We start from the raw sequence: 12,039 nt of genomic DNA, 5'->3' as shown, positions 1-12,039 counted from the left end.
CTATTACTCTGGAATCTTTTCTAGCTTCAACGGTTTGGTATAACTCGCTCATCCTTATAAATAATAGGCCCATATTCTGGAATTCTTGGAGGTCTAAGGGCATCATATGGGTAAACCAGTTTTTTGACGGAGTATCTCCTTGTTCCTTTCCCCAATTTCAGATGTCCTATCGCTGTCCTCGTTCCTTTTTGCAAAAATTTGTTACTCTGATTACACTTTTCCTTGATATTTTTTATTCTCTTCCTTCTTCCCCTCCCTCTGTGTCCCAGGCTCCTCTTCTCAAAATTCTTTCAACCCTTCCCAAAGCCTCTCTCATTTATAAATTCTTTTTATCTCCTAATCCAGATCGCCTTAAGTCTAAAACGGAGCTCTCTTGGGAGGCGGACTTGGGTTGTGTTTGGTCCGTTGCCCTATGGGATAAACTCTGGTCCAGATCTTTGAAAATTTCTCGTTCTGCTTCCCTCACTCAATCTTTGTTTTACCTGTATCACAGACTATATTTCTCTCCACTTTCTCTAGCTCGTTTTTCTTCTTCTTCGGAGTCTAATTGTTGGACATGTTCTGCCCCCAACGCTAACCTTTTTCATCTTTTATTCTTATGTCCGTCTGTTTCTCAATTCTGGAATAATGTTTGGCTATACATCACTCGTATTTTCACACTCTCGTCTCAGTACTCTATTTCTACCCTTTTTCTAGGCAGTTTATCTGACTCTTTAGATCTTCCTCTACACTCTCACAGTCTTTTTGACCTTATGCTTGCTCTCGCCTTTCAACACATTTCCTCTAATTGGAAATCCCTCACAAAGCTTTCCATACGTCATTGGTGGAACTCTCTATGTCACTTTCATAGGCTTGATACTGCTTTTGCATCCTCCTGTAATCTCACACATAATAGGGATCTCTTCTGGTTACCTCTTACCTTATATTTAGATCGGATGGTTCGGAAGAATGTATCACGTATCACTTCGGAAAATTTTGAGCCGCCTTGAGGAAATTGCCTCTTCTTTTATTATATTCACAGTATATGATTTATTTATTGTTATAGTTGTTCTTCTAAGTTGTATTTGATTATTGTTTTGCTTGCAGCACTTACTCTTCAGACATACTTTTATATTTTCACAATATGTTATCAGCATTTTCCCTTTTTCCCCTTTTTTATTTCCTTATCTTTTCCTTTCCTTCTTCCCGTTTTTTCCTTAAAACTGTATAAAATGCTTTTGCTCGTTTCTATATGATATTAGCTTGTTACTGTTATTTTGCTTCGATTTGCTTATTTCTTAAGCCTCTGCTGATATCTTTGTATTTACATTTTCTTGAATAAAGCATTTCAAATAGAAAAAAAATCTGGGTCTTCCTAAGTAGAGGATACAGAGAAAGAAAGAAAGAAAGAAAGAAAGAAAGAAAGCACACACACAAACATCAGATTACAGCATATTGGGAGTGACAGTGGGAATACATCATAACCTCCGTCTACAAGACCTACAATGACAAACAATTCAAAGCCCTGTCCTAGGAATCCACAAAGGACGTTTAATTAATGAAGGGCATTTTAACTTTAATAATCGCAAGGAAAGCCGTGCGCTTCAACTGGCCCAAACGGGACACCACAGACAGTCTTAGAAAAATTCAGCAGATTGAGCAATGGCACTTTTAACGTTAAACAACATCTTTACTTGGGGTAGCGTAACACTCACCTGCAAGGATTCAATTATTCAACCATTCAGCAAAAGGGGAAGCAAATAAGACATAAGCAATTATAGGTTAATCCCTTTGCCACACTCGGAAGGAGCTTGGACTTCACAAAGACAAGCTTCCAATTCATGTTGTCATGCACTTGGCAGTGTTTAACTTAGGCTTACCAGCCAGAAAAAGGTTTTTCTAACCCTAAAGACAAAATCTTTGCATGCTTTGTGGACTACAGTGACAAATTCATTCAGGTTGAGTGAGCACAATTGTGGAACATATAACAAAATTGGGGGCATAGACAGCTTAGTACTGAACTTAATTAGAAAACCCCATACAGAAATGTGTGTTCAAGTGTTCAAGTGAAACTATCAAACTAATGACATTCTGTCATCCAATAGCAAAACAATAGATGATGGACGGAATGTTGCACATTGGCAAAACATTCACCCCCAGTCACAGATCTGGGTTTAATCCATCATTATTTTGCTCACCACGTCACCCCAGTTCAGACATGGCCATATGCAAATCAGTCTTGACCCTGTGCCTCATGGGAACAGTCCAACCCGAACTGCCAAGCCATGTCTTCCCTGGACCGGAATCAAGCATCCTAGGACCGGTTTCGGGGGTTTCACCCCTCTTCAGCCAGGATAGCTTGACTCCAGTAGCGTAGTGAGCACGGGACCCACGTTTGGGCATACCTTTCCCACTGGCATCCAATATCACATTAAAAGGTCCTGATAAATGCTTCCTAGAGAGGTATTTATTACTTGGCCAGGAAAGAAACAAATTGATGACCGTATTAACATCCTACAGGGTGCAGTACCTGGGCGCAGGCAGCACCAACAGTCTCACTCCTCCCACCAATTTCCTACCAATGGGTGTTCACCTATTTCGAAACCCTTAATGAGCTCAGAGGAAAGTATTTACTGAACTGTAAGCCATAACTTCGCTGACCAATGAGGATAAACCAATTCAAGATAGGAACAACTACTGATTTAACGGGATCAGCATCTCCCTGCACACACCAATACAACCATCTGCCCCAAGCACAGGCAAACTTTGATCTCTTATTGGTGCTGTCAGCCCAAGCATTGGACAAAAGATTTTGAGCTGGTTCTGAAAGTCCTCAGACTTTCCACCATGACCTGTAATCCTCCATGCCATGAGAGGCAGTTTCCACTCCAGGACTAAATGGGGAGGATTCCCCAGCGGGTCCTTCAGAATGTCTTCTCTTTGGGGTAGACAGATTGGAAAATTCAAAGAAAGTTCCATCATCACTGGCAGGCGTGATGACCATCAGATTTGCCTTTTGCCACCAGACATGCATCGCCATTTGCATCAGCATTGCGAACTAGGTAAATGCACATCCCTCTTCCACACTCCAATTTTGCAGGAAAACATTAGTCGCCCCTGCTTGCGGACCTGGCCTCCAACTAAAGAACTGATTCAACTGGCAGTCGAGGCGAAGACGTCCACTGAGAACAGCCCCCAAATCCTCTGAAGTATCCTGAACAACTCTGGGAACAGCTGCCAAGCACTGAAATCATTAAGGTGGAGGGAATGCTAGTCGGCAACTTTGTTGGACTTCCCCGGAAGGTACTTCGCCACAACCAAGATCTTGCGACACAGGTAATAGTTCCAAAACCCTTTCTCCAGCTCCGCTAGCATCTTGAATTGTGGATCCCACAAGCGGTTGAGGTACCTCACCGCTGAGATGTTGTCCATCTTCAAAAGCACTGAGCAACTCACCATGTCCTGAGTCCAACACCGGACCACTAAGGAGCCCACCAGGAGCTCCAGGCAATTGATTTGCAGTGATTGCTCTTCTGATGACCTCTTTCCTCCTGTGGACACACCGCCACAGCTGGCTCCCTAGCCGGTTTTGCTGGAGTCTGATTCGATCACAATCTCTGGACCGGAACAGAAGATGACCCACCCATTCCAGGCCTCCATGCAAGTCATACACCATCTCATTTCCTCCTTGGCATCTTCTAACAGCTGTATCATTGCCAAATAAATCGAGCTTTCCCTGAGGTGATGTGCTTTCAACGGCTGTAGAGCCCTGTAATGAAGAGGGCCCGGGAATATTGCTTGATTGGAAGATGCTAACAGGCCCACCAAGCGTCACAACTGTCTGAGGGACGTGTGCGACCTGGTCATGGTCTTCCTCAGTTCGGAACAAATCTTAGTCATTTTCTTGGAGGAAACTCAAGGTGGAGTCCTGAGAGTTGATCAGGAAACGTCACCTGGAGCTCAGCGGACTGCATCCATGGGCAGTGATCCATCAACAGAATGTTGTCCAGATAAACGATTAGACGTATGCTCCTGGCACAGAGGAACTCCACCACCGGTTTGAATACCTGGCTGAAACACCAAGGGGTGGATGACAGACTGACGGGTCTGAAACTTGAAGACCTGATGACCCCAAAGAAACTGCAGAAATCTGCAGTGAGGCGGGGAGATAAGGACCATCAGATATCCATCTTTGAGGTCCAACTGTACCAACCAATACCCCCGGAAGTGGACGGTCCCGAAGGAGATGGATTCTCCATCTTGGAATGGCGATATACTAGCCATTAGTTAAATTCTTTGAGGTTGATTATGGGGCGTGGTCCCCATCCCCTTCCCAACCAGGAAGATGTTGCTCACAAATCCAGACAGATGGAGAACGGAAGACACAACCACCCCTATCCTCACCAGCTCCGTTACCTCTAGATCGATGAGGGTAACTTGACTTCTGGTAAAAACTACAGGACAGGCTTTGGAACCACGAATGAGTTTCTACAGGACTCCTAACCAGAAACCCTGGATTGTCTGTAGGACGCATGTGACCTCACTCCAATTCTCTGTGAACAGAGCCAGTCACCGTCCCACTTTTAAATGGAAAGAAAGGAGAGTCTTTACCTTGGGCGCGGCCATGTCCACCTCCTCTGCCCCACGGGAGTTCTGGAAACGTCAGCAAGGGTAAAAGTTGCCAAACGTCGTGGAGTCTTGCTACTTCCCCTGGCGAAGCCTTGGGCTTATTGGGGGCTTTAGTAATGAAGCAGCCGAACAAGTGCCCCCTGCCACGTCCAGCCCCGACAAAAATCTTGAGGGATAAGATTTTCTTGATTGAGACCAGTCCCTTATCAAGAGAATTAAACATAGCAACTAATTTGCCAAACTCCTTTATAAAGGGGTGCCCAAACAACCTCTTGCGCAGTGGGGCCTGCTTCTGAAGATGCAAGGTCCCCTAGCTTTGGGTCCACCTTAATTAAGAGGGAACACCGCCTCGCCACTGAGAGCACACAATTTTCATTGCCTAACAGTATGACTGCTCTCTGGGGCCATCCAGACAGGATTTGAGGGGATATGAGTGCCCTGGACTGCTTGGCTTCCTCAGCATATATAAACTTTTTGTAAGCGGTCCCGTAATATCCAAGAGTTTGTCCTGGCATGACCAAAAGGAGCGGTCGATGCCCTTCTTGCGGTCCCTAATATACTTCACCAAAAAGATAGCCATGCGCTCATCTACCTCAGGAGTAAGGGCCACCTTGCCCTCCAGCAATGGACTGGGCACTCCGCTCGCAGGTGAGCCTTAACGTCCTGGTCTAGAGGCTTGCAAAGCCTCCCCGCCACATTGGTAGCTGCTTTCTTGCTCGGAGCCCACATGGAGGACCTAGGATGAAGCAAATCATCCGGGTCTAGCCTGACCAAAGTATCTGGGGCAGAGAGTAGGAAGGGGGCGAGGTAGGGGAGCCTCGTCTGAAGAGTGCCATGGCCTGGAAACACCCAGGTCACCATCGGAAATGGTTTGGGAATCATCATCCCATATGAGTGCTGCGGGGGGGGGGACAGTTCAAAAGAGTCAGTTGCTGGCACCTGCAGTTGGGCTTGCAGGAAGGCCTTCTTGAGGCACTTGAAAGCACCTTTACAGACGCCCTGGTCCGCAGGGTACTTGGGCGTGGGGTTGGATCTTGATGCACCTGTTTCTCAATGTTTTGCTCTAAGGGCGCTAAGGCTAGGGGCACAGCATATTGTATTGAGGAGTCCACTGCCTCGCAAAACTCATCATCCAGAGGATCCTCCATATACGCGGCCTCCAATTCCTGCATGCTAGGTATCACTGTAGTGCTAGGAAACATAGCCAGTATAGAGAGACAGGGTCTCAAAGACAAATGGGCCACATCCTATGATATACAGAGGGTAGACAGCCTGGGCCAGTCCCTGCAGTGCCAGATAGTGGCTTGGTAGGAGAATAGTAGGTTGCAGCATGCCTCTGACCCAGAACACCAGTAGCAGGACAAGAAAGGCCCATGATCCCAGAGTGGACAGTAATGCCTGCAAGGTAGAGGTCCCAACCTGACTGAAAATATAATCCCAAAGCCACTACCACAGAGCTTGTCAAATGCTTTGGGCAGAAACCTGCACAGTAGTTCCCAGGCACATATAGGGTTAATTTTTACATATCCGACCCCACTAGTGTAGCAGTGACCACACCATGCACCGATCACTTTCCCAGGGCTAGCGTCCTATGAATACAGACCCTATAAAGGGCGTAGAGACTTCCAGGATGCTAATGGGTACTCCCGCTTATGGCCAAGTCTCCAGATGCGAGGCGGAGTTTCTGCAACTGAAGAAACGGAACGCTCACAGAGCCAGAGGAGTGTCTCGGCAGCCTTTACTGGCCGGTGGGCGGAACCACTAGCATGCGGCCCCGTAAGAGTAACATGAGCAGTGTGAGGAGCGCCAAGACGCACTCACACAGCCACCTGAAAGGAAAACGGGACGTTAAAATCGCACAGTTGAAAACAATATGAGAATTACCTCAAAGCCTTAAATAATACAGTTCTCTCAGTTATCAACACAATGAAAGGCACTTAACTCATTGCTGCCGAGCAGAGAAGAAAGATGGGGCTTGAACAGTGATAATGGCTATATTACATGAACTGACTGATGATTGGTTATAATATTTTTTCTCTTTCCCTTATCGTTTTCTGGGAAAGGTAGTTTGTTTTAAGGCTGCTGTATGAAATAAAGTGAAGAAAGATAAGCATAACCCTCGCCTCCGGTCCTGGCATAGAATTGTATGCAGCAGCTACAAAGACTTCAGAAATAAACTCCACGCCATAAAATGAAATAGCTGTGTTTGTAATCATTGATAAATTAGATATTGCACCAGACACTCTTAAGGCGCAACTATAAAGGTGCTGGGAACAGTCTGGCGCCAATCATTTCTTTCGCCTCCACAAACACCAAACTGTATTGTAGGTAGATGAGAATCTTTGTCAAATATGCCTAACACTTAATGGAAACAATGGCTTAAAATGGTTACTAGACAAAGGTCATTGAGTCAGATCTACAGAAAATTAAGGCAAACATGGGGTCAAAATACTTAATCTCGATATCGCAGTGAGAAGACATGATTTTCTTCATTTTCGACTACTATGTATTCTGATCCTAGAATCTGTGGGATCTTGGACTGGAATACTTAAGCAGAACCTACAGTGTCATCTTTGTGCCCTTAGTTATAAAAAGGTTTGCTCACTTATCTTGCACCTATTCTGTAGTGTTAAACTTGTGTAAAAAACACGAGTTTAACCTTTCACAAAGAATCATGCAGTTCTGGCCAACATGATGTATGTAATACTATGTTTAGGTCTTGCCTGAGCAAGCGCGCATGCGCTGCTCTGCGAGGCTTCTAGTAAGGACTTCTAACTGTGACCACACACTCGTGCATGTGGTTTTATTTTTTTGCTCACACGCTATTGGCCTTTGCGTGCGTCTTTCTAAGAAAGACAGCACGCAATTGGCCAAAGGCGGATGCATGTCCCGCCTTCTCTCTCCCCTGGCCTAGGGAGCTCGGGAGCTAGCAGCGACCCCACACTGTGCCTGCTGCATTCCTTAAATTCTTTGCAGTGTGCACCTCTTGCTGGCGTTTTTTTCTTTTCTTCTAGCGTCTTTGCAGTCGTGCTGGACGAATAAATTGAGCCCGATGCTGTTATTTTAAAGGCAGCCTTGCTTCCTACTCTCCTGTACCCTCTTGCCCCTAACAAGAGTGCCGCATGTCTGCACCCGAGATGTTTCTCTGAACCCCGAAACTATCCGAATTTGCAAGACGAGCATACGGAGCCAGATTCTGCTCTTTTAATGGCGACCGTCCTCCCTTCTGCCCTGTATCTTCATGCCCCCTTCAACCCTGCAAGATGTTACTTTCGAAGAGTGCTGCATATCTGCATCTGGGGTGTGTGCTCAAACCCAGAAACCACCAGAATCCACAAGACGAACATACGGAGCCTGACTTTACTCTTCTAAAGATAACCGCCTCCACTCCGCAAGATGTTACTACCAAAAAATCCTCTGATTTAGCTGCATTTACAAACTTTGTGTCACCCTGACCCACAGTTCCCTGCCCTCGGCCCCGCAGCGATCTTCCCCAAGGGGAGCTGAAACGGGTTGACATGGCACGGCCACCCTGGACAGCAAAGAATGGAGTTCGCAGGAGACCAGTAGTGGGTGTTCCCCGTCATTTCAACAGGGGAGCCGGACATTCTAGAAGGCACACCATGGCCAGTTTGAATATTGTTACAATATTTGGTCAAAGGAAAAGAACATATCCTTGCACACAGGAAGAGCGGTCATTGGCAATCTTGTTCCCCCAGAAAAACTAAAAAAGCTTACAGTTTAATGGTGAATAAAACCCGTAGAGAAACATTTCCCGCGTTTTGTAACGCCCTCTCCACGATGGGACACGAACCTTGAGCTGTGCGAGTATATTCCACCCAACGACTCACTAGGGCATGTTGCTGGGCTCAGCATAAATGATAAACAGGATGATACCTGCCCTGCACCCGGGCTGCTTCTTCACCCCTGTGCCCACCCCTGCCAGACCTCTTTCTGCGGTTACACGACGGGCTGTTCTTTAACACGCAGCCGGCAGCAGAGCTAAACGCAGCAGAGCAGACACGGGGGGAAATGGCTGCTCCCACACCGCAATTCCAGAAAAAAAAAACATCGAGTCAACGCCCTGTTCCTGCCCTAACACCACCCACCCTGTACCCACATCATCACCACAGCCGCTATTAGGCAGATACCCCTCAGCCGAGGACAGTGTAGCACGTCCGCGCCACATAAACCCGCTGTTCTATGCCACTGTCCCAAATGTGCGAAGACACGCGCAAGGTGTCTCCCCTCACCTCTCCTGCCATCCACTGGCAGGGTTCTGTTCGCACAGTGCCACTTGATACCCACCCAAACCGGCCACTCAAGGCTTAGAGGTCTTCACCTGTGCCCAGCAGTGCGAGCTGGTCACCAGGTATATCTCCCCAAATCTAAAGATGTGCCCACTATTGGCTGTCTGAAGACACAGTGCCCCCAGCCTTGTGTAATGACGGTGAGTTATTTCATGCCAGCCCCAGGCACTGCACGAGGCTTCAAATGGCTGCTACACACGGGGCACCACTGACTGCTTCCCTGCACAGCGCCTCTCCCTGGTAGGGGGCAGCGCACCACAGATGGCACGCTAGGTGAGACCCCCCACAGCCAAGGAAGCTTGTGCTTAAAAGACACCGACATCGCAGACAGGCTGAGGTCTGTCAAATTGACGTTTCTCTCAAATTGCCCTTTCCACTGAAGACATCACAACTCCATTTCCCCAACTCTGCGTATTTCCCCAACTCTGCGTATTTCAGAATGGCTGCCTCCCCACAACTGGCCCGCGTGCAAAGGGGAAGCAGAAGCCGGCGCCGTAAAATCTCCCAATGTGAGCCCCCAAAGAGTAGTTGATACATTTTTGCATGGGATACACAGTATAGTCTGCAAAATGTGCCCTTCCCTTAAGCAACACCGAGCATTAAACACGGAGCTTCTCCCTTCCATCTTATGAAAGGACCCAGCCTGGGAGTTTCCAGCACACAAAGCGCACGTGGGCGAACAGCAGATGCCCTATTTGCGATTACAACGCAGCTAAACCTTTGCAATGCTATTACAGGATTGCAAAATGCACCTTTTTATTTCCAAGAGTACCGCTCCCACCTCAAACACACCAAATCCACACACACGCAAAAAGAGTCGGCTATTTAGCATCAACGAGCAGTGTTGCGAAATGTTTGCAGAACAACAGCGTGCTCGAAAATGTCTGGTTTAACCCAGATTGTTCCCGGACGGATGTAGCGCCCCAAGTCTTGAACAGAGACTCAGGGTACTTAATGCCTTGTGCCCCATCTCCAGGAAGCACTCCGCCAGACCAAAGAACACTCGTATTTATTGCTCATTGCGATTGCTAGTAAAAGACCCCTCGCCAAACAAGCATTGGCATAGCCAATAGGTCTCGCCTTTGGAACCTTATAAGTATTTAGCTAAGCAGTACATTATCCTTGGTGCAACAACATCAACTGTTGCATGTCTAAACACTTATAAGGTCCCAAAGGCGAGACTTATTGGCTGTGCCAATGCTTGTTTTCACTACTAATAGCAATCGTATTATTAGCAGACTAACAAAATTATGAAGTGAGGCTACAAAAGGCTTAGCAGCACGCGTTAATGGCACCCTGAATATAAACAGCTGTGGAGCACCATTGTAAATGAACTTGAAATTGTGCTACCTATATTTAGAGTCATAAATAGGTGACTATTAAGTGACAGATAGTTAGCTTTTTTGACAGTAATTGAGAAATGTCATAGCTGAATTTAAACTACAAGTCTATTTTGATTTATTAATTATTAAGTTCTTATTAACAGCGTTTAGAATTTTAACATCTTAATCTACAACTATTCTAACATGATCTTAATCATAGACAATCAATATATTCCACTATTGCTTGTTTTGCTGTTTGTTAGTGATTTTAGGTTTCTCATGAAAAAAAACGAAAGTCATGGTCTTTCAGAATAAAAAGAAAAATTAAAAAGAAAATTCATAGCCTTCTTTGATTGGGCAGAAGCCTAAAACACCACAGGGCATACATAACGCAGCTCAACATCAGCTCACCTAAATGCTTTCTATTAGAAATGAAACCACAAGAAAAATTCTTCACTGGTGCACAAGTAGCACTACTGCCAAAACTATTTGCTTTTGTCACCCCCTGAAACAAACAATAGAAGCAACGTATTATTCTTTAGATGAACATAGAATGTGTTAAATAAACACACAAAAAACAGAACCCATCCAGAACTGTAAATAGGTGCTACATTTGCAACAAAAGGGAAGAGACAGGTTTATCATTGGATGTTCTTTATCCTGAAACAAATTTCTGATTTACAGTTGTCATATTAAAGAAAGTACGAAAAGCAGTACCAGATAAAAAACACATTCTCATTGCGGACCCCGTTATCCGCCCCCAAAGCTCCATTTATCGCATCACATTAAGGTTTAACACATGTACTCCCCCAGGAACCTACTTAGGAATGAGTAAGTCAAGAAACAGCTTACGCTTACCGGGATACACAGACTGGGCAACACAACAGCTTGAAAGTTACCCTGTTGAAGTATGAAATGTTTTAAAATTGCAGAAAAGCATCAATTTAACCTTAGATGCATTAAACCTAAGACCTATATGAAGAAGCGGCCTGAAGGAGTCAGCATTACACTACCTCAGGATAGATTGTTTGGTTTAGTCAATGAAAATTACTAACAATAGCTTGACATTGGACCTTCATTAGACCTTTTCAAATTATCACTTACCTTTAAGCCATCAGTTGGAATCCTGTATCCAAACCTTGCTGGCATGTCATCGAATGTTTGAGTAACATTTTCTAAACTGTACTAAAAAATGAAAAATAATAAAATCAGTTTACACAATATAGCCTATGAGGCATTACCCATATTCTTAAACATTTTTTTTCTTTAAAAAAAAGAGAAACATTGCAGTTTGTAAACAAATCTGGAAAAAACTTTTACTTTGTATATTTGTAATTCTCTTGCACTTTGACACATCCAGAGACGGTAGGCACATCAATAAAACATATGCATGATCTATTATGAGCGAAGTCAATTGAGAACATTGCCGCCAGGCCCTCCATATCTTCTCATGTTTTTAACACATTCTCTTATCTTGTAAACAGTCTCTTCAGCTTTTGCACAATCCTCAACACCCTTGACCTACTCACAGAGTGTGGAGGCTTCCATGTTTCTCCAAATCCGCATTAATGTCTTTTAGAAATTAAGAATTCAATTGCATTCAGAGTGCAAGCACTTCTAGGACCATTCCAGGCCTCCATTACACCAGGAAGGAAAATACTACTTACCCAGTATGCATCTGCTCTTGGCATGTAGAGCTGTAGAATCTCAGGCTTATGCATAGATCGCCATCTAGTGTTGGGCCCAGATGTTTGCACTTTGTTTTTCTTTGAAGAAGTCTTCCTAGTCACAAGGTAGGT

General features: G+C 45.2%; 1 protein-coding gene across 3 annotated transcripts in view; it reads right to left on the bottom strand.

The window, feature by feature from the left end:
* RNF13 (ring finger protein 13) overlaps window positions 1–12,039 on the bottom strand; it is a 272,427-nt gene that overhangs the window by 201,384 nt on the left and 59,004 nt on the right. For all 3 annotated transcript variants that reach the window (XM_085635094.1, XM_085635095.1, XM_085635096.1), the window contains one exon: window positions 11,345–11,425. In XM_085635094.1, coding sequence (XP_085491220.1) covers window positions 11,345–11,425 — 81 coding nt within the window. The remainder of the gene's footprint in view (window positions 1–11,344; window positions 11,426–12,039) is intronic.

This window comes from Triturus cristatus, chromosome 11 (assembly GCF_964204655.1).
Source record: "Triturus cristatus chromosome 11, aTriCri1.1, whole genome shotgun sequence".
Taxonomy (NCBI): Eukaryota; Metazoa; Chordata; class Amphibia; order Caudata; family Salamandridae; genus Triturus; species Triturus cristatus.
The sequence above is the reverse complement of the archived record's forward strand: the minus strand, read 5'-3'. Positions and strand labels throughout refer to the sequence as shown.